Source organism: Camellia sinensis, chromosome 3 (genome assembly GCF_055761805.1).
Source record: "Camellia sinensis isolate YWXY chromosome 3, ASM5576180v1, whole genome shotgun sequence".
Taxonomy (NCBI): Eukaryota; Viridiplantae; Streptophyta; class Magnoliopsida; order Ericales; family Theaceae; genus Camellia; species Camellia sinensis.
Window position 1 is genome coordinate 3,905,518 of NC_138963.1, and position 22,364 is coordinate 3,927,881.

A 22,364-nucleotide genomic window follows, 5' to 3' on the forward strand; every position below is an offset into this window, starting at 1 on the left:
TGAGTTTTTTATTTTTTTATTTTTGAAAGCATTATTATTCTGAATAATAATTCAAATCTTGAACATTTCTGTATTATTTTACCATAAAATAGACTTAAATCCGGGCCATCTTTCATGATTGTCCCCTTGATTTCTCTTTTGCAAGTTACAAATGTGTGCATTAAGATCACAAAGAAAACAATAGGTAAGTTATAATGAAAAATATTAAATGCAATCTTTTTTTTCTTTTTTCTTTTTTTGGCTATTATTTTTGTATCACCATTTATGTGGATATTTATTATTGATTCTTAATCATTAACAAAATAACAATATAAGTAATCTAATATCATGTATTCAGTGATATTGCCAACCCTCTTGTGTGTGTGTTGATGTGATTCTCCACTATAATTTCAAGAACCCCATCAACCTTTACAAAAGAGAGAAAGATATATCAAGAACCATGGTTTTGTCCTCCATCCCAGCTTATCTTGATCCATCCAACTGGCAACAGGTTAGGGTTTTTTCTTCAATATATGTTTTTCAATCCATGGCTTCTTTGCCAATAAAGCATCAAAAAAGAGAAGTAAAAAAATTATATTCCTCCCCATTTTCTTTGTCTCCTCTTCTTTATTTTTCACCATATCTTTTCTTGAATATAGCTTTCATTCTTGCTTTTTTGTTTTCGTTTTTTGTTTTGTTTTTGCTTCACAGCAGCAACAAAGTCCTCAAATTGGAACTAGCAGTGGAAATGGAAACCCTTATCTTCCACGACCTCCGCTGCCACCACCACCACACCAGGGTGATGGTTCGGGATCAGTCAGGCCTGATTCGGGGGCTGACCGGGCCCGAATGGCCAACAAACCCATGCCAGAAGCTGCCTTGAAATGCCCGAGATGTGAATCAACAAACACAAAGTTTTGCTACTTCAACAACTACAGCCTCACTCAGCCTCGGCACTTTTACAAGACTTGCCGGAGGTACTGGAAGAGAGGCGGTGCTCTAAGAAGCGTTGCCGTGGGTGGTGGTTGCCGGAGAAACAAGAGAAGCAGAGGAAGTAATAGCTCGAAATCTCCGGTCAGCGGTGGCGGTGGTGATGGGCAAACTAGCAGTGGTTCAACAAGTGGAATCTCATCTTCTACTAGTGTTGGAACAACCAGTTTATTAGGTCTCACACCACAAATTACACCACTCCGATTCGTGGCAGCACCACTGAGTCAACTCACTGATCATCATCATCATCACTACGGCGAAATCGGGTTGAATTACAGTGGAATTTCAGCTCCTTTGGTGGTTACAAGTGACACGAACATGAATTTCCACCTTGGAAGTAGTTCACTTGGTCTCGGTGGCGGTGGCAGTGGAATCGAGCACAGGCGGTTGCAACAACCAACTCAGATTTCCCCGATGGTGGGCTTGGATTTTCCAGGTGTTTTGTACCCATTTCAAGGTGGTGTAGAGCCCTCGGCTTTGGTGGTGAGGGTAGTCAGGTCCGACCAAAGCCGTCGGGTTTAGGGTTCGCTACTCATCAACTCGGTTCAGTGAAAATGAAAGACAATCAGGTTCAAGCGTTGAATTTGTCAGGGCAGTTTTTGGGAATTCCAGGAAATGACCAGTATTGGAGTGGTTCTAGTTCTACTTGGACTGACCTTTCTGGGTTTAGCTCATTTTCCACTAGGATTCCCCTATGATTAAGTTTTCTATCTATCTTGTGATCCCCAAAGTGAAGCTTAGTTTTCTCGGAAAAGTGAAATGAAAGTTTCATACTTAGTCATAGCTTGGGAGTTTTGAATTTAGTTGGCCAAGATGGAGGATTTTGATGACGGATTAAGGACTTTGTCTCAAAAAGTTTGTCTGAAAACCCTAGATAGTATTTCATGCTTTCAATATTTTTTTTTTGGTTTAATTTTATTTTATTTTGTTCGTGTGTGAACATGTTTGCACAGATTAATGTGTGAGTTGTAGTAGTTTTTATATTGGAGTTTTTTTTTTTTTTTTTTTTTTGTAGTCCTAATTTTCAAAAGTGATCAATATCATTGGGCTGAATGTTTTCTATGGAATTTCGTGCTGACAAAAATTCACATTTGATCTTCAATTCCTAGGTTTCTCATAAAGTTAGATTCTATCTTTGAACCCTCATGAATTGCATCAGATATCCGGCAAATGAAAAATGTTATATGCAATCTTTTTTTTTTTCTTTTTTCTTTTTTTGGCTAATTTACCCATATTTTTATATGAAAAATTTATATAAAATTATATGAGAATGACATTTTTATAATTGTGACCCATATCGATAGACTTTTCACTTTAGGACATATAAACTTTGTTAATATAACATTTTCTGAATAGGATTTTAATGAATAAATCTGCAAAAGCAATATTCATAGTAAATGCTGACATTCAAATTGGAAATTTCAAAATAAAAAGGGAAAAAAAAATCTTAAAATACCATGAAAATTATCCAATTATTGAAAATAAATATCAGCATTGAAAAAACTTACAGAGGTGTAGGTAATTCTATAAGTATTTTGAGTTTTTTATTTTTTTATTTTTGAAAGCACTATTATTCTGAATAATAATTCAAATCTTGAACATTGTCTATTTCTCTGTACTATATTACCATAAAATAGACTTAAATCCGGGCCATCTTTCCTGATTGTACCCTTGATTTCTCTTTTGCAAGTTACAATTGTGTGCATTAAGATCACAAAGAAAACAATAGGTAAGTTATAATGAAAAATATTAAATGCAATCTTTTCTTTCTTTTTTCTTTTTTTGGCTATTATTTTTGTATCACCATTTATGTGGATATTTATTATTGATTCTTAATCATTAACAAAATAACAATATAAGTAATCTAATATCATGTATTCAGTGATATTGCCAACCCTCTTGTGTGTGTGTTGATGTGATTCTCCACTATAATTTCAAGAACCCCATCAACCTTTACAAAAGAGAGAAAGATATATCAAGAACCATGATTTTTTCCTCCATCCCAGCTTATCTTGATCCATCCAACTGGCAACAGGTTAGGGTTTTTTCTTCAATATATGTTTTTCAATCCATGGCTTCTTTGCCAATAAAGCATCAAAAAAGAGAAGAAAAAAAATTATATTCCTCCCCCTTTTCTTTGTCTCCTCTTCTTTATTTTTCACCATATCTTTTCTTGAATATAGCTTTCATTGTTGCTTTTTTGTTTTCGTTTTTTGTTTCGTTTTTGTTTCACAGCAGCAACAAAATCCTCAAATTGGAACTAGCAGTGGAAATGGAAACCCTCATCTTCCACCACCTCCGCTGCCACCACCACCACACCAGGGTGATGGTTCGGGATCAGTCAAGCTTGGTTCGGTGGCTGACCGGGCCCGAATGGCCAACAAACCCATGCCAGAAGCTGCCCTGAAATGCCCGATATGTGAATCAACAAACACAAAGTTTTGTTACTTCAACAACTACAGCCTCACTCAGCCTCGGCACTTTTGCAAGACTTGCCGGAGGTACTGGATGAGAGGCGGTGCTCTAAGAAGCTTTCCCGTGGGTGGTGGTTGCCGGAGAAACAAGAGAAGCAGAGGAAGTAATAGCTCGAAATCTCCGCGCAGCGGTGGCGGTGGTGATGGGCAAACTAGCAGTGGTTCAACAAGTGCAATCTCATCTTCTACTAGTGTTGGAACAACCAGTTCATTAGGTCTCACACCACAAATTACACCACTCCGATTCATGGCAACACCACTGAGTCAACTCACTAATCATCATCATCATCACTACGGCGAAATCGGGTTGAATCACAGTGGAATTTCAGCTCCTTTGGTGGTTACAAGTGACATGAACATGAATTTCCACCTTGGAAGTAGTTCACTTGGTCTCGGTGGCGGTGGCAGTGGAATCGAGCACTGGCGGTTGCAACAACCAACTCAGATTTCCCCGATGGTGGGCTTGGATTTTCCAGGTGTTTTGTACCCATTTCAAGGTTGTGTAGAGCCCTCGGGCTTTGTTGGTGAGGGTAGTCAGGTCCGGCCAAAGCCGCCGGGTTTAGGGTTCACTACTCATCAACTCGGTTCAGTGAAAATGAAAGACAATCAGGTTCAAGCGTTGAATTTGTCAGGGCAGTTTTTGGGAATTCCAGGAAATGACCTGTACTGGAGTGGTTCTAGTTCTACTTGGACTGACCTTTCTGGGTTTAGCTCATTTTCCACTAGGATTCCCCTATGATTAAGTTCTCTATCTATCTTGTGATCCCCAAGGTGAAGCTTAGTTTTCTCGGAAAAGTGAAATGAAAGTTTCATACTTAGTCATAGCTTGGGAGTTTTGAATTTAGTTGGCCAAGATGGAGGATTTTGATGATGGATTAAGGACTTTGTCTCAAAAACTTTGTCTGAAAACCCTAGATAGTATTTCATGCTTTCGATATTTTTTTTTTGGTTTAATTTTATTTTATTTTGTTCGCGTCTGAGCTTGTTTGCATAGATGAATGTCTGAGTTGTAGTAGTTTTTATATTGGAGTTTTTTCTTCTTTTTTTTTTTTTTTTTTTTTTTTTTTGTTGAAGTCCTAATTTTCAAAAGTGATCAATATCATTCGGCTGAATGTTTTCTATGGAATTCGGTGCTGACAAAAATTCACATTTGATCTTCAATTCCTAGGTTTCTCATAAAGTTAGATTCTATCTTTGAACCCTCAAGAATTGTATCAGATATCCGGCAAATGAAAAATGTTATATGCAATCTTTTTTTTTTCTGTTTTCCTTTTTTGGCTAATTTACCCATATTTTTATATGAAAAATTTATATAAAATTATATGAAAATGACATTTTTATAATTGTGACCCATAGGGATAGACTTTTCACTTTAAGATATATAAACTTTGTTAATATAACATTTCCTGAATAGGATTTTAATGAATAAATCTGCAAAAGCAATATTCATAGTAAATGCTGACATTCAAATTGGAAATTTCAAAATAAAAAGGGAAAAAAAAATCTTAAAATACCATGAATATTATCCAATTATTGAAAATTAATATCAGCATTGAAAATAGTTACAGAGGTGTAGGTAATTCTATAAGTATTTTGAATTTTTTATTTTTTTATTTTTGAAAGCACTATTATTCTGAATAATAATTCAAATCTTGAACATTGTCTATTTCTTTGTACTATTTTACCATAGAATTGACTTAAATCCGGGCCATCTTTCATGATTGTCCCCTTGATTTCTCTTTTGCAAGTTACAAATGTGTGCATTAAGATCACAAAGAAAACAATAGGTAAGTTATAATGAAAAATATTAAATGCAATCTTTTTTTTCTTTTTTCTTTTTTTGGCTATTATTTTTGTATCACCATTTATGTGGATATTTACTATTGATTCTTAATCATTAACAAAATAACAATATAAGTAATCTAATATCATGTATTCAGTGATATTGCCAACCCTCTTGTGTGTGTGTTGATGTGATTCTCCGTTATAATTTCAAGAACCCCATCAACCTTTACAAAAGTGAGAAAGATATATCAAGAACCATGGTTTTTTCCTCCATCCCAGCTTATCTTGATCCATCCAACTGGCAACAAGTTAGGGTTTTTTCTTCAATATATGTTTTTCAATCCATGGCTTCTTTGCCAATAAAGCATCAAAAAAGAGAAGAAAAAAAATTATATTCCTCCCCCTTTTCTTTGTCTCCTCTTCTTTATTTTTCCCCATATCTTTTCTTGAATATAGATTTCATTCTTGCTTTTTTGTTTTCGTTTTTTCTTTTGTTTTTGTTTCACAGCAGCAACAAAATCCTCAAATTGGAACTAGCAGTGGAAATGGAAACCCTCATCTTCCAGCACCTCTGCTGCCACCACCACCACACCAGGGTGGTGGTTCGGGATCAGTCAGGCTTGGTTCGGTGGCTGACCGGGCCCGAATGGCCAACAAACCCATGCCAGAAGCTGCCCTGAAATGCCCGAGATGTGAATCAACAAACACAAAGTTTTGCTACTTCAACAACTACAGCTTCACTCAGCCTTTGCACTTTTGCAAGATTTGCCGGAGGTACTGGATATGAGGCGGTGCTCTAAGAAACGTTCCTGTGCGTGGTGGTTACCTGAGAAACAAGAGAAGTAGAGGAAGTAATAGCTCGAAATCTCCGGTCAGCGGTGGCGGTGGTGATGGGCAAACTAGCAGTGGTTCAACAAGTACAATCTCGTCTTCTACTAGTGTTGGAACAACCAGTTTATTAGGTCTCACACCACAAATTACACCACTCCGATTGATGGCAACACCACTGAGTCAACTCACTGATCATCATCATCATCACTACGGCGAAATCGGGTTGAATTACAGTGGAATTTCAGCTCCTTTGGTGGTTACAAGTGACATGAACATGAATTTCCACCTTGGAAGTAGTTCACTTGGTCTCGGTGGCGGTGGCAGTGGAATCGTGCACTGTCGGTTGCAACAACCAACTCAGATTTCCCCGATGGTGGGCTTGGATTTTCCAGGTGTTTTGTACCCATTTCAAGGTGGTGTAGAGCCCTCGGGCTTTGGTGGTGAGGGTAGTTAGGTCCGGCCAAAGCCGCCGGGTTTAGGGTTCACTACTCATCAACTCGGTTCAGTGAAAATGTAAGACAATCAGGTTCAAGCGTTGAATTTGTCAGGGCAGTTTTTGGGAATTCCAGGAAATGACCTGTACTGGAGTGGTTCTAGTTCTACTTGGACTGACCTTTCTGGGTTTAGCTCATTTTCCACTAGGATTCCCCTATGATTAAGTTCTCTATCTATCTTGTGATCCCCAAGGTGAAGCTTAGTTTTCTCGGAAAAGTGAAATGAAAGTTTCATACTTAGTCATAGCTTGGGAGTTTTGAATTTAGTTGGCCAAGATGGAGGATTTTGATGATGGATTAAGGACTTTGTCTCAAAAACTTTGTCTGAAAACCCTAGATAGTATTTCATGCTTTCGATATTTTTTTTTTGGTTTAATTTTATTTTATTTTGTTCGCGTCTGAGCTTGTTTGCATAGATGAATGTCTGAGTTGTAGTAGTTTTTATATTGGAGTTTTTTCTTCTTTTTTTTTTTTTTTTTTTTTTTTTTTTGTTGAAGTCCTAATTTTCAAAAGTGATCAATATCATTCGGCTGAATGTTTTCTATGGAATTCGGTGCTGACAAAAATTCACATTTGATCTTCAATTCCTAGGTTTCTCATAAAGTTAGATTCTATCTTTGAACCCTCAAGAATTGTATCAGATATCCGGCAAATGAAAAATGTTATATGCAATCTTTTTTTTTTCTGTTTTCCTTTTTTGGCTAATTTACCCATATTTTTATATGAAAAATTTATATAAAATTATATGAAAATGACATTTTTATAATTGTGACCCATAGGGATAGACTTTTCACTTTAAGATATATAAACTTTGTTAATATAACATTTCCTGAATAGGATTTTAATGAATAAATCTGCAAAAGCAATATTCATAGTAAATGCTGACATTCAAATTGGAAATTTCAAAATAAAAAGGGAAAAAAAAATCTTAAAATACCATGAATATTATCCAATTATTGAAAATTAATATCAGCATTGAAAATAGTTACAGAGGTGTAGGTAATTCTATAAGTATTTTGAATTTTTTATTTTTTTATTTTTGAAAGCACTATTATTCTGAATAATAATTCAAATCTTGAACATTGTCTATTTCTTTGTACTATTTTACCATAGAATTGACTTAAATCCGGGCCATCTTTCATGATTGTCCCCTTGATTTCTCTTTTGCAAGTTACAAATGTGTGCATTAAGATCACAAAGAAAACAATAGGTAAGTTATAATGAAAAATATTAAATGCAATCTTTTTTTTCTTTTTTCTTTTTTTGGCTATTATTTTTGTATCACCATTTATGTGGATATTTACTATTGATTCTTAATCATTAACAAAATAACAATATAAGTAATCTAATATCATGTATTCAGTGATATTGCCAACCCTCTTGTGTGTGTGTTGATGTGATTCTCCGTTATAATTTCAAGAACCCCATCAACCTTTACAAAAGTGAGAAAGATATATCAAGAACCATGGTTTTTTCCTCCATCCCAGCTTATCTTGATCCATCCAACTGGCAACAAGTTAGGGTTTTTTCTTCAATATATGTTTTTCAATCCATGGCTTCTTTGCCAATAAAGCATCAAAAAAGAGAAGAAAAAAAATTATATTCCTCCCCCTTTTCTTTGTCTCCTCTTCTTTATTTTTCCCCATATCTTTTCTTGAATATAGATTTCATTCTTGCTTTTTTGTTTTCGTTTTTTCTTTTGTTTTTGTTTCACAGCAGCAACAAAATCCTCAAATTGGAACTAGCAGTGGAAATGGAAACCCTCATCTTCCAGCACCTCTGCTGCCACCACCACCACACCAGGGTGGTGGTTCGGGATCAGTCAGGCTTGGTTCGGTGGCTGACCGGGCCCGAATGGCCAACAAACCCATGCCAGAAGCTGCCCTGAAATGCCCGAGATGTGAATCAACAAACACAAAGTTTTGCTACTTCAACAACTACAGCTTCACTCAGCCTTTGCACTTTTGCAAGATTTGCCGGAGGTACTGGATATGAGGCGGTGCTCTAAGAAACGTTCCTGTGCGTGGTGGTTACCTGAGAAACAAGAGAAGTAGAGGAAGTAATAGCTCGAAATCTCCGGTCAGCGGTGGCGGTGGTGATGGGCAAACTAGCAGTGGTTCAACAAGTACAATCTCGTCTTCTACTAGTGTTGGAACAACCAGTTTATTAGGTCTCACACCACAAATTACACCACTCCGATTGATGGCAACACCACTGAGTCAACTCACTGATCATCATCATCATCACTACGGCGAAATCGGGTTGAATTACAGTGGAATTTCAGCTCCTTTGGTGGTTACAAGTGACATGAACATGAATTTCCACCTTGGAAGTAGTTCACTTGGTCTCGGTGGCGGTGGCAGTGGAATCGTGCACTGTCGGTTGCAACAACCAACTCAGATTTCCCCGATGGTGGGCTTGGATTTTCCAGGTGTTTTGTACCCATTTCAAGGTGGTGTAGAGCCCTCGGGCTTTGGTGGTGAGGGTAGTTAGGTCCGGCCAAAGCCGCCGGGTTTAGGGTTCACTACTCATCAACTCGGTTCAGTGAAAATGTAAGACAATCAGGTTCAAGCGTTGAATTTGTCAGGGCAGTTTTTGGGAATTCCAGGAAATGACCAGTATTGGAGTGGTTCTAGTTCTACTTGGACTGACCTTTCTGGGTTTAGCTCATTTTCCACTAGGATTCCCCTATGATTAAGTTCTCTATCTATCTTGTGATCCCCAAAGTGAAGCTTAGTTTTCTCGGAAAAGTGAAATGAAAGTTTCATACTTAGTCATAGCTTGGGAGTTTTGAATTTAGTTGGCCAAGATAGAGGATTTTGATGATGGATTAAGGACTTTGTCTCAAAAAGTTTGTCTGAAAACCCTAGATAGTATTTCATGCTTTCAATATTTTTTTTTGGTTTAATTTTATTTTATTTTGTTCGCATCTGAGCATGTTTGCATAGATGAATGTGTGAGTTGAAGTAGTTTTTATATTGGAGTTTTTTTTTTTTTTTTTTTTTGTTGAAGTCCTAATTTTCAAAAGTGATCAATATCATTGGGCTAAATGTTTTCTATGGAATTCGGTGCTGACAAAAATTCCCATTTGATCTTCAATTCCTAGGTTTCTCAAAAAGTTAGATTCTATCTTTGAACCCTCATGAATTGCATCAGATATCCGGCAAATGAAAAATGTTATATGCAATCTTTTTTTTTTCTATTTTCCTTTTTTGGCTGATTTACCCATATTTTTATATGAAAAATTTCTATAAAATTTTATGAGAATGACATTTTTATAATTGTGACCCATAGGGATAGACTTTTCACTTTAAGATATATAAACTTTGTTAATATAACATTTCCTGTATAGGATTTTAATGAATAAATCGGCAAAAGCAATATTCATAGTAAATGCTGACATTCAAATTGGAAATTTCAAAATAAAAAGGGAAAAAAAATCTTAAAATACCATGAAAATTATCCAATTATTGAAAATAAATATCAGCATTGAAAATACTTACAAAGGTGTAGGTAATTCCATAAGTATTTTGAGTTTTTTATTTTTTTTATTTTTGAAAGCACTATTATTCTGAATAATAATTCAAATCTTGAACATTGTCTATTTCTCTGTACTATTTTACCATAAAATTGACTTAAATCCGGGCCATCTTTCATGATTGTCCCCTTGATTTCTCTTTTGCAAGTTACAAATGTGTGCATTAAGATCACAAAGAAAACAATAGGTAAGTTATAATGAAAAATATTAAATGCAATCTTTTTTTACTTTTTTCTTTTTTTGGCTATTATTTTTGTATCACCATTTATGTGGATATTTATTATTGATTCTTAATCATTAACAAAATAACAATATAAGTAATCTAATATCATGTATTCAGTGATATTGCCAACCCTCTTGTGTGTGTGTTGATGTGATTCTCCACTATAATTTCAAGAACCCCATCAACCTTTACAAAAGTGAGAAAGATATATCAAGAACCATGGATTTTTCCTCCATCCCAGCTTATCTTGATCCATCCAACTGTCAACAGGTTAGGGTTTTTTCTTCAATATATGTTTTTCAATCCGTGGCTTCTTTGCCAATAAAGCATCAAAAAAGAGAAGAAAAAAAATTATATTCCTCCCCCTTTTCTTTGTCTCCGTTTCTTTATTTTTCACCATATCTTTTCTTGAATATAGCTTTCATTCTTGCTTTTTTGTTTTCGTTTTTTGTTTTGTTTTTGTTTCATAGCAGCAACAAAATCCTCAAATTGGAACTAGCAGTGGAAATGGAAACCCTCATCTTCCACCACCTCCGCTGCCACCACCACCACACCAGGGTGATGGTTCGGGATCAGTCAGGCTTGGTTCGGTGGCTGACCGGGCCCGAATGGCCAACAAACCCATGCCAGAAGCTGCCCTGAAATGCCCAAGATGTGAATCAACAAACACAAAGTTTTGCTACTTCAACAACTACCACCTCACTCAGCCTCGGCACTTTTGCAAAACTTGCCGGAGGTACTGGATGAGAGGCGGTGCTCTAAGAAGCGTTCCTGTGGGTGGTGGTTGCCGGAGAAACAAGAGAAGCAGAGGAAGTAATAGCTCGAAATCTCCGGTCAGCGGTGGCGGTGGTGATGGGCAAACTAGCAGTGGTTCAACAAGTGCAATCTCATCTTCTACTAGTCTTGGAACAACCAGTTTATTAGGTCTCACACCACAAATTACACCACTCCGATTCATGGCAACGCCACTGAGTCAACTCACTGATCATCATCATCATCACTACGGCGAAATCGGGTTGAATCACAGTGGAATTTCAGCTCCTTTGGTGGTTACAAGTGACATGAACATGAATTTCCACCTTGGAAGTAGTTCACTTGGTCTCGGTGGCGGTGGCAGTGGAATCGAGCACTGGCGGTTGCAACAACCAACTCAGATTTCCCCGATGGTGGGCTTGGATTTTCCAGGTGTTTTGTACCCATTTCAAGGTGGTGTAGAGCCCTCGGGCTTCGGTGGTGAGGGTAGTCAGGTCCGGCCAAAGCCGCCGGGTTTAGGTTTCACTACTCATCAACTCGGTTCAGTGAAAATGAAAGAGAATCAGGTTCAAGCGTTGAATTTGTCCAGGCAGTTTTTGGGAATTCCAGGAAATGACCAGTATTGGAGTGGTTCTAGTTCTACTTGGACTGACCTTTCTGGGTTTAGCTCATTTTCCACTAGGATTCCCCTATGATTAAGTTCTCTATCTATCTTTTGATCCCCAAAGTGAAGCTTAGTTTTCTCAGAAAAGTGAAATGAAAGTTTCATACTTAGTCAGAGCTTGGGAGTTTTGAATTTAGTTGGCCAAGATGGAGGATTTTGATGATGGATTAAGGACTTTGTCTCAAAAACTTTGTCTGAAAACCCTAGATAGTATTTCATGCTTTCAATATTTTTCTTTGGTTTAATTTTATTTTATTTTGTTCGCGTCTGAGCATGTTTGCATAGATGAATGTGTGAGTTGTAGTAGTTTTTATATTGGAGTTTTTTCTTTCTTATTTTTTTTTTTTTTTTGTTGAAGTCCTAATTTTCAAAAGTGATCTATATCATTGGGCTAAATGTTTTCTATGGAATTCGGTGCTGACAAAAATTCACATTTGATCTTCAATTCCTAGGTTTCTCATAAAGTTAGATTCTATGTTTGAACCCTCATGAATTGCATCAGATATCCGGCAAATGAAAAATGTTATATGCAATCTTTTTTTTTTTTTTCTTTTTTCCTTTTTTGGCTAATTTACCCATATTTTTATATGAAAAATTTACATAAAATTATATGAGAATGACATTTTTATAATTATGACCCATAGGGATAGACTTTTCACTTTAAGATATATAAACTTTGTTAATATAACATTTCCTGAATAGGATTTTAATGAATAAAACTGCAAAAGCATTATTCATAGTAAATGCTGACATTCAAATTGGAAATTTCAAAATAAAAAGGGAAAAAAAATCTTAAAATACCATGAAAATTATCCAATTATTGAAAATAAATATCAGCATTGAAAATACTTACAGAGGTGTAGGTAATTCTATAAGTATTTTGAGTTTTTTATTTTTTTATTTTTGAAAGCACTATTATTCTGAATAATAATTCAAATCTTGAACATTGTCTATTTCTCTGTACTATTTTACCATAAAATAGACTTAAATCCGGGCCATCTTTCATGATTGTCCCCTTGATTTCTCATTTGCAAGTTACAAATGTGTGCATTAAGATCACAAAGAAAACAATAGGTAAGTTATAATGAAAAATATTAAATGCAATCTTTTTTTTTCTTTTTTCTTTTTTTGGCTATTATTTTTGTATCACCATTTATGTGGATATTTATTATTGATTCTTAATAATTAACAAAATAACAATACAAGTAAGCTAATATCATGTATTCAGTGATATTGCCAACCCTCTTGTGTGTGTGTTGATGTGATTCTCCACTATAATTTCAAGAACCCCATCAACCTTTACAAAAGGGAGAAAGATATATCAAGAACCATGGTTTTTTCCTCCATCCCAGCTTATCTTGATCCATCCAACTGGCAACAGGTTACGGTTTTTTCTTCAATATATGTTTTTCAATCCATGGCTTCTTTGCCAATAAAGCATCAAAAAAGAGAAGAAAAAAAATTATATTCCTCCCCCTTTTCTTTGTCTCCTCTTCTTTATTTTTCACCATATCTTTTCTTGAATATACCTTTCATTCTTGTTTTTTTGTTTTCGTTTTTTGTTTTGTTTTTGTTTCACAGCAGCAACAAAATCCTCAAATTGGAACTAGCAGTGGAAATGGAAACCCTCATCTTCCACCACCTCCGCTGCCACCACCACCACACCAGGGTGATGGTTCGGGATCAGTCAGGCTTGGTTCGGTGGCTGACCGGGCCCGAATGGCCAACAAACCTATGCCAGAAGCTGCCCTGAAATGCCCGAGATGTGAATCAACAGACACAAAGTTTTACTACATCAACAACTATTGCCTCACTCAGCCTCGACACTTTTGCAAGACTTGCCGGAGGTACTGGATGAGAGGCGGTGCTCTAAGAAGCGTTCCTGTGGGTGGTGGTTGCTGGAGAAACAAGAGAAGCAGAGGAAGTAATAGCTCGAAATCTCCGGTCAGCGGTGGCGGTGTTGATGGGCAAACTAGCAGTGGTTCAACAAGTGCAATCTCATCTTCTACTAGTGTTGGAACAACCAGTTTATTAGTTCTCACACCACAAATTACACCACTCCGATTCATGGCAACACCACTGAGTCAACTCACTGATCATCATCATCATCACTACGGCGAAATCGGGTTGAATCACAGTGGAATTTCAGCTCCTTTGGTGGTTACAAGTGACATGAACATGAATTTCCACCTTGGAAGTAGTTCACTTTGTCTCGGTGGCGGTGGCAGTGGAATCGAGCACTGGCGGTTGCAACAACCAACTCAGGTTTCCCCGATGGTGGGCTTGGATTTTCCAGGTGTTTTGTACCCATTTCAAGGTGGTGTAGAGCCCTCGGGCTTTGGTGGTGAGGGTAAAGCCGCCGGGTTTAGGTTTCACTACTCATCAACTCGGTTCAGTGAAAATGAAAGAGAATCAGGTTCAAGCGTTGAATTTGTCCGGGCAGTTTTTGGGAATTCCAGGAAATGACCAGTATTGGAGTGGTTCTAGTTCTACTTGGACTGACCTTTCTGGGTTTAGCTCATTTTCCACTAGGATTCCCCTATGATTAAGTTCTCTATCTATCTTTTGATCCCCAAAGTGAAGCTTAGTTTTCTCAGAAAAGTGAAATGAAAGTTTCATACTTAGTCATAGCTTGGGAGTTTTGAATTTAGTTGGCCAAGATGGAGGATTTTTATGATGGATTAAGGACTTTGTCTCAAAAACTTTGTCTGAAAACCCTAGATAGTATTTCATGCTTTCAATATTTTTCTTTGGTTTAATTTTATTTTATTTTGTTCGCGTCTGAGCATGTTTGCATAGATGAATGTGTGAGTTGTAGTAGTTTTTATATTGGAGTTTTTTTTTTTTTTTTTTTTTTTTTTTTTTTTGTTTTTTGTAGAAGTCCTAATTTTCAAAAGTGATCAATATCATTGGGCTGAATGTTTTCTATGGAATTCGGTGCTGACAAAAATTCACATTTGATCTTCAATTCCTCGGTTTCTCATAAAGTTAGATTCTATCTTTGAACCCTCATGAATTGCATCAGATATCCGACAAATGAAAAATGTTATATGCAATCTTTTTTTTTCTTTTTTCCTTTTTTGGCTAATTTACCCATATTTTTAGATGAAAAATTTATATAAAATTATATGAGAATGACATTTTTATAATTGTGACCCATAGGGATAGACTTTTCACTTTAAGATATATAAACTTTGTTAATAAAACATTTCCTGAATAGGATTTAAATGAATAAATCTGCAAAAGCAATATTCATAGTAAATGCTGACATTCAAATTGGAAATTTCAAAATAAAAAAGGAAAAAAAAATCTTAAAATACCATGAAAATTATCCAATTATTGAAAATAAATATCCGCATTGAAAATACTTACAGAGGTGTAGGTAATTCTATAAGTATTTTGAGTTTTTTATTTTTTTATTTTTTAAAGCACTATTATTCTGAATAATAATTCAAATCTTGAACATTGTCTATTTCTCTGTACTATTTTACCATAAAATAGACTTAAATCTGGGCCATCTTTCATGATTGTCCCCTTGATTTCTCTTTTACAAGTTACAAATGTGTGCATTAAGATCACAAAGAAAACAATAGGTAAGTTATAATGAAAAATATTAAATGCAATCTTTTTTTTCTTTTTTCTTTTTTTTGGCTATTATTTTTGTATCACCATTTATGTGGATATTTATTATTGATTCTTAATCATTAACAAAATAACAATACAAGTAATCTAATATCATGTATTCGGTGATATTGCCAACCCTCTTGTGTGTGTGTTGATGTGATTCTCCACTATAATTTCAAGAACCCCATCAACCTTTACAAAAGTGAGAAAGATATATCAAGAACCATGGTTTTTTCCTCCATCCCAGCTTATCTTGATCCATCCAACTGGCAACAGGTTAGGGTTTTTTCTTCAATATATGTTTTTCAATCCATGGCTTCTTTGCCAATAAAGCATCAAAAAAGAGAAGAAAAAAAATTATATTCCTCCCCCTTTTCTTTGTCTCCTCTTCTTTATTTTTCAGCATATCGTTTCTTGAATATAGCTTTCATTCTTGCTTTTTTGTTTTCGTTTTTTGTTTTGTTTTTGTTTCACAGCAGCAACAAAATCCTCAAATTGGAACTTGCAGTGGAAATGGAAACCCTCATCTTCCACCACCTCTGCTGCCACCACCACCACACCAGGGTGATGGTTCGGGATTAGTCAGGCTTGGTTCGGTGGCTGACCGGGCCTGAATGGCCAACAAACCCATGCCAGAAGCTGCCCTGAAATGCCCGAGATGTGAATCAACAAACACAACGTTTTGCTACTTCAACAACTACAGCCTCACTCAGCCTCGGCACTTTTGCAAGACTTGCCGGAGGTACTGGATGAGAGGCGGTGCTCTAAGAAGCGTTCCTGTGGGTGGTGGTTGCCGGAGAAACAAGAGAAGCAGAGGAAGTAATAGCTCGAAATCTTCGGTCAGCGGTGGCGGTGGTGATGGGCAAAGTAGCAGTGGTTCAACAAGTGCAATCTCATCTTCTACTAGTGTTGGAACAACCAGTTTATTAGGTCTCACAACACAAATTACACCACTCCGATTCATGGCAACCCCATTGAGGCAACTCACTGATCATCATCATCATCACTACGGCGAAATCGGGTTGAATTACAGTGGAATTTCAGCTCAGTGGAAGTAGTTCACTTGGTCTCGGTGGCGGTGGCAGTGGAATCGAGCACTGGCGGTTGCAACAACGAACTCAGATTTTCCCGATGGTGGGCTTGGATTTTCCAGGTGTTTTGTACCCATTTCAAGGTGGTGTAGAGCCCTCGGGCTTTGGTGGTGAGGGTAGTCAGGTCCGGCCAAAGCCGCCGGGTTTAGGGTTCACTACTCATCAACTCGGTTCAGTGAAAATGAAAGACAATCAGGTTCAAGCATTGAATTTGTCAGCGCAGTTTTTGGGAATTCCATGAAATGACCAGTATTGGAGTGGTTCTAGTTCTACTTGGACTGACCTTTCTGGGTTTAGCTCATTTTCCACTAGGATTCCCCTATGATTAAGTTCTCTATCTATCTTGTGATCCCCAAAGTGAAGCTTAGTTTTCTCGGAAAAGTGAAATGAAAGTTTCATAGTTAGTCATAGCTTTGGAGTTTTGAATTTAGTTGGCCAAGATGGAGGATTTTGATGACGGATTAAGGACTTTGTCTCAAAAAGTTTGTCTGAAAACCCTAGATAGTATTTCATGCTTTCAATATTTTTTTTTTGGTTTAATTTTATTTTATTTTGCTCGCGTCTGAGCATGTTTGCATAGATGAATGTGTGAGTTGTAGTAGTTTTTATATTGGAGTTTTTTTTTTTTTTTTTTTTGTTGAAGTCCTAATTTTCAAAAGTGATCAATATCATTGGGCTGAATGTTTTCTATGGAATTCGGTGCTGACAAAAATTCACATTTGATCTTCAATTCCTAGGTTTCTCATAAAGTTAGATTCTATCTTTGAACCCTCATGAATTGCATCAGATATCCGGCAAATGAAAAATGTTATATGCAATCTTTTTTTTTTCTTTTTTTCTTTTTTGGCTAATTTACCCATATTTTTATATGAAAAATTTACATAAAATTATATGAGAATGACATTTTTATAATTGTGACCCATAAGGATAGACTTTTCACTTTAAGATATATAAACTTTGTTAATATAACATTTCCTGAATAGGATTTTAATGAATATATCTGCAAAAGCAATATTCATAGTAAATGCTGACATTCAAATTGGAAATTTCAAAATAAAAAGGGAAAAAAAAAACTTAAAATACCATGAAAATTATCCAATTATTGAAAATAAATATCAGCATCGAATAACAATTCAAATCTTGAACATTGTCTCTTTCTCTTTACTATTTTACCATAAAATAGACTTAAATCCGGGCAATCTTTCATGATTGTCCTCTTGATTTCTCTTTTGCAAGTCACAAATGTGTGCATTAAGATCACAAAGAAAACATTAGGTAAGTTATAATGAAAAATGTTAAATGCAATCTTTTTTTTCTTTTTTCTTTTTTTGGCTATTATTTTTGTGTCGCCATTTATGTGGATATTTATTATTGATTCTTAATCATTAAGAAAATGACAATATAAATAATCTAATATCATGTATTCAGTGATATTGCCAACCCTCTTGTGTGTGTGTTGATGTGATTCTCCACTATAATTTCAAGAACCCCATCAACCTTTACAAAAGAGAGAAAGATATATCAAGAACCATGGTTTTTTCCTCCATCCCAGCTTATCTTGATCCATCCAACTGGCAACAGGTTAGGGTTTTTTCTTCAATATATGTTTTTCAATCCATGGCTTCTTTGCCAAAAAAGCATCAAAAAAGAGAAGAAAAAAATTTATATTCCTCCCCCTTTTCTTTGTCTCCTCTTCTTCATTTTTCACCATATCTTTTCTTGAATATAACTTTCATTCTTGCTTTTTTGTTTTCGTTTTTTGTTTTGTTTTTGTTTCACAGTAGGAACAAAATCCTCAAATTAGAACTAGCAGTGGAAATGGAAACCCTCATCTTCCACCACTTCCGCTGCCACCACCACCACACTAGGGTGATGGTTCGGGCTCAGTCAGGCCTGGTTCGGTGGCTGACCGGGCCTGAATGGCCAACATACCCATGCCAGAAGCTACCCCGAAATGCCCGAGATGTGAATCAACAAACACAAGGTTTTGCTACTTCAACAACTACAGCCTCACTCAGCATCAGCAATTTTGCAAGATTTGACAGAGGTACTGGACGAGAGGCGGTGCTCTGAGAAGCGTTCCTGTGGGCGGTGTTTGCCGGAGAAACAAGAGAAGCAAAGGAAGTAACAGCTCGAAATCTCCGGTCAGCGGTGGCAGTCGTGATGGGCAAACTAGCAGTGGGTCAACAAGTGCAATCTCATCTTCTACTAGTGTTGGAACAGCCAGTTTATTGGGTCTCACACTACAAATTCCACCACTCCGATTCATGGCAGCTACACTGAGTCGTCTCACTGATCATCATCATCATCACTACGGCGAAATCGGGTTGAATTACCGTGGAATTTCAGCTCCTTTGGTGGTTACAAGTTACATGAACATGAATTTCCACCTTGGAAGTAGTTCACTTGGTCTCGGTGGCGGTGGTGACGGTGGCAGTGGAATCGAGCACTGGTGGTTGCAACAACCAGCTCAGATTTCCCCGATGGCGGGCTTGGATTTTCTGAGTGTTTTGTACCCATTTCAAGGTGGTGTAGAGCCCTCTGGCTATGGTGGTGAAGGTAGTCAAGTCCGGCCAAAGCCGCCGGGTTTAGGGTTTACTACTCATCAACTCGGTTCCGTGAAAATGGAAGAGAATCAGGTTCAAGAGTTGAAATTGTCAAGGCAGTTTTTGGGAATTCCAAGAAATGACCAGTATTGGAGTGGTTCTAGTTCTGCTTGGACTGACCATACTGGGTTTAGCTCATCTTCCACTAGGAATCCCCTATGATTAAGTTCTCTATCTATCTTGTGATCCCCAAAGTGAAGCTTAGTTTTCTCAGAAAAGTGAAATGAAAGTTTCATACTTAGTCATAGCTTGGGAGTTTTGAATTGAGTTGGCCAAGATGGAGGATTTTGATGATGGACTAAGGACTTTGTCTCAAAAAGTTTGTCTGAAAACCCTAGATAGTATTTCATGCTTTAAATATTTTTTTTTTGGGTTTAATTTTATTTTATTTTGTTTGCGTCTGAGCATGTTTACATAGACGAATGTATGAGTTGTAGTAGTTTCTATATTGGAGTTTTTTTTTTTTTTTTTTTTTTTTCTTTTTTCTCTTTGTTGAAGTCCTAATTTTCAAAAATGATCAATATCATTGGGCTGAATGTTTTCAATGGAATTCTGTGCTGACAAAAATTCACATTTGATCTTCAATTCCTAGGGTTTGCATAACGTTAGATTCTATCTTTGAACCCTCATGAATTGCATCAGATATCCGGCAAATGAAAAATGTTATGTGCAATCTTTTTTTTTTCTTTTTTCTTTTTTTGGCTAATTTACCCATATTTTTATATGAAAAATTTATATAAAATTATATGAGAATGACATTTTTATAATTGTGACCTATGGGGATAGACTTTTTACTTTGAGATATATAAACTTCGTTTATATAACATTACCTAAATAGGATTTTAATGAATAAATCTGCAAAAGCTATATTCATAGTAAATGCTGACATTCAAATTGGAAATTTCAAAATAAATAGGGAAAAAAATCCTAAAATACCATGAAAATTATCCAATTATTGAAAATAAATATCAGCATTGAAAATACTTACAGAGGTGTAGGTATTTCTATAAGTATTTTGAGTTTTTTATTTTTTTATTTTTGAAAGCACTATTATTCTGAATAACAATTCAAATCTTGAACATTGTCTCTTTCTCTTTACTATTTTACCATAAAATAGACTTAAATCTGGGCCATCTTTCATGATTGTTCTCTTGATTTCTCTTTTGCAAGTTACAAATGTGTGCATTAAGATCACAAAGAAAACAATAGGTAAGTTATAATGAAAAATGTTAAATGCAATCTTTTTTTTCTTTTTTCTTTTTTTGGCTATTATTTTTGTATCGCCATTTATGTGGATATTTATTATTGATTCTTAATCATTAAGAACCTAACAATATAAATAATCTAATATCATGTATTCAGTGATATTGCCAACCCTCTTGTGTGTGTGTTGATGTGATTCTCCACTATAATTTCAAGAACCCCATCAACCTTTACAAAGGAGAGAAAGATATATCAAGAACCATGGTTTTTTCCTCCATCCCAGCTTATCTTGATCCATCCAACTGGCAACAGGTTAGGGGTTTTTCTTCAATATATGTTTTTCAATCCAAGGCTTCTTTGCCAATAAAGCATCAAAAAAGAGAAGAAAAAAGATTATATTCCTTCCCTTTTTTTTGTCTCCTCTTCTTTTAGTGCGCTAGTCAGGCTCATATAGAGAGGGGTGAAAGTTCTGCCCTGAGCTCGGGCTGGGCCGGCGGTGTAGACGTCCCAAAACCTCCCGGGGGGAAATCTCCCGTTTTGTTCATTTGGGCTCACTACAGTTCGGACTCAAATGTCACAGTCCTGTATCTAATCTCGCAGAGTGCAATGCAAGACCGATGAATCATCAAAGAGTCCAAGTCTGGCAAATTGTTTTGGAAAATAGATTTTTTTTTAGAAAGAACTGCCAAACATGGACTGCTTTGCCAGATACAGAGTCACCACCTAAATGTTTTATTTTGGAAAATTTATGAAACCCTAACTCGTGCCTAAGGCCACGTGTCCGTCATCACCAAAGTTGCCTTAGCTCGGGAACTTGGGTACGATTGGGGAAGGCCACGTCGTGAGCACCCCTGCTCGCCCGATCAAAGATCGGCCTCAACTAACCATGATTTCGAGTTTTGAAAACAATATGTGCTCTTATCCCGGTTATTAGCCTAGATTTACTATGTGATGCGCACAACATACAAGTATAGACTGGGTCGCCTGAATTGGAACAAAACATCTCATGTTCATTTTGAAAATGCTTTACTACTCGTAAGTAGGCTAAAACGTAGGTTTTGCCACCCTCAGGCGGGCTTAAGAAACAGGGTGATTTGCCACTCTCAAGTGGGCTTAAAATTCGCAATTGATGAATTGTTTCAATCCAAATAACCCAACCTTCACCCACAGGCATTTGGGCAGTTATATCATATAAGCACATAGCCTCATGGTAACCATGCTATCATGGCAGTCACTCACACGCATGCAAGGATGCTAAAGCATAAACACTTACCGAGTACTCCGAGCCAAAGGAAGAAGCTAATTAGAAATCATGCATGAATCCTAACTGTACTGAGATGCCTAATGCAACACATGCAGGAATGCAACTAACATAGGCTCGGCTATTCTAAGATGGCATATGAGATGCTACAGATAACTTGTATTCAACTTGGAATTGAAATACAATGCAGTTAGCATGATGTGCCGAGCCCAGTGCATGCAATACAGATGAATGATGCAAACATGAAAACATAAGTATGCTAATTGAAACATGCCCTAACCTAACCATCATAAGCTGGTAAATAAAAGGGAGAAAGACGTAGGGTTAGAAGACATACATCACACATACGCACACTTCTTACAATTATGCCCTCTCTCGGAGGGTCTGAATAAATATTACACAACCAAATAACTCACAGCTAATTATTACAAAATTCTAGCTAATTGACAAATTAACTAAGGAAGAAAATAAACTAGCATGCAAAATGTGAATGGACCGCCTCAGCTCTGTTTTGGTTGATGAAGGATGCATGCATGCTCGAGTCGCTTTGTCGGGAAATCCTTCGCGATGCCTCGACTCGCCTTAGTTTGCAATTGAACTCCAGAAACTTGCACAAAGCTCCAAGAGGCTGAAACTCCACCCTGGAAGACTGTGGGAAGGCTGCCGACCAGCCCTTGGCTATAGAGACCACCTGCCGACCACCCCTTGTGGTGGAGACCAAAAGAGGTGGTCGGCCTGCCAGAAAAGCTGGTCGGCCGACCACTTTCTGCCCCTAGATTTTGGTTTTTCTGCAACAAAGGCAAGAGGGAGAGAAAGCAAGGTATTTTCAACATATGTGTGCAAGACCA

At 36.7% G+C, this 22,364-nt stretch overlaps 3 protein-coding genes and 5 pseudogenes across 3 annotated transcripts; all 8 read left to right on the top strand.

Annotated features, from left to right (window-relative positions):
• The first annotated feature begins 439 nt into the window (after positions 1 to 439).
• LOC114287857 (uncharacterized) lies at positions 440 to 1,667 on the top strand (annotated as a pseudogene).
• Positions 1,668 to 2,953: 1,286 nt separating this feature from the next.
• LOC114287847 (dof zinc finger protein DOF2.4-like) lies at positions 2,954 to 4,182 on the top strand. The gene is made up of 2 exons (XM_082917584.1): positions 2,954 to 3,004; positions 3,205 to 4,182. The coding sequence occupies exons 1-2, from the start codon at positions 2,954 to 2,956 to the stop codon at positions 4,180 to 4,182; spliced, it is 1,029 nt and encodes a 342-aa protein (XP_082773710.1).
• Positions 4,183 to 5,485: 1,303 nt separating this feature from the next.
• LOC145820899 (uncharacterized) lies at positions 5,486 to 6,714 on the top strand (annotated as a pseudogene).
• A 1,304-nt stretch (positions 6,715 to 8,018) lies between these two features.
• LOC145820900 (uncharacterized) lies at positions 8,019 to 9,247 on the top strand (annotated as a pseudogene).
• A 1,286-nt stretch (positions 9,248 to 10,533) lies between these two features.
• LOC145820901 (dof zinc finger protein DOF3.6-like) lies at positions 10,534 to 11,762 on the top strand. The gene is made up of 2 exons (XM_082917585.1): positions 10,534 to 10,584; positions 10,785 to 11,762. The coding sequence occupies exons 1-2, from the start codon at positions 10,534 to 10,536 to the stop codon at positions 11,760 to 11,762; spliced, it is 1,029 nt and encodes a 342-aa protein (XP_082773711.1).
• A 1,286-nt stretch (positions 11,763 to 13,048) lies between these two features.
• LOC145820875 (uncharacterized) lies at positions 13,049 to 14,197 on the top strand. The gene is made up of 2 exons (XM_082917519.1): positions 13,049 to 13,112; positions 13,313 to 14,197. Exons 1-2 carry the CDS (start codon positions 13,062 to 13,064, stop codon positions 14,195 to 14,197), a joined length of 936 nt encoding a protein of 311 aa, XP_082773645.1. The 5' UTR covers positions 13,049 to 13,061.
• A 1,370-nt stretch (positions 14,198 to 15,567) lies between these two features.
• Positions 15,568 to 16,771, top strand: LOC145820903 (dof zinc finger protein DOF2.4-like; annotated as a pseudogene).
• A 1,115-nt stretch (positions 16,772 to 17,886) lies between these two features.
• LOC145820902 (dof zinc finger protein DOF3.6-like) lies at positions 17,887 to 19,858 on the top strand (annotated as a pseudogene).
• Positions 19,859 to 22,364: the final 2,506 nt, after the last annotated feature.

Excerpts from the sequence above, each read along its gene's own strand:
- LOC114287847 (XM_082917584.1), top strand. The coding sequence starts at position 2,954 with ATGATTTTTTCCTCCATCCCAGCTTATCTTGATCCATCCAACTGGCAA. Across the intron at positions 3,005-3,204 it reads ATCCATCCAACTGGCAACAG|CAGCAACAAAATCCTCAAAT; the intron begins GTTAGGGTTTTT and ends TTTGTTTCACAG.
- LOC145820875 (XM_082917519.1), top strand. The coding sequence starts at position 13,062 with ATGGTTTTTTCCTCCATCCCAGCTTATCTTGATCCATCCAACTGGCAA. Across the intron at positions 13,113-13,312 it reads ATCCATCCAACTGGCAACAG|CAGCAACAAAATCCTCAAAT; the intron begins GTTACGGTTTTT and ends TTTGTTTCACAG.
- LOC145820901 (XM_082917585.1), top strand. The coding sequence starts at position 10,534 with ATGGATTTTTCCTCCATCCCAGCTTATCTTGATCCATCCAACTGTCAA. Across the intron at positions 10,585-10,784 it reads ATCCATCCAACTGTCAACAG|CAGCAACAAAATCCTCAAAT; the intron begins GTTAGGGTTTTT and ends TTTGTTTCATAG.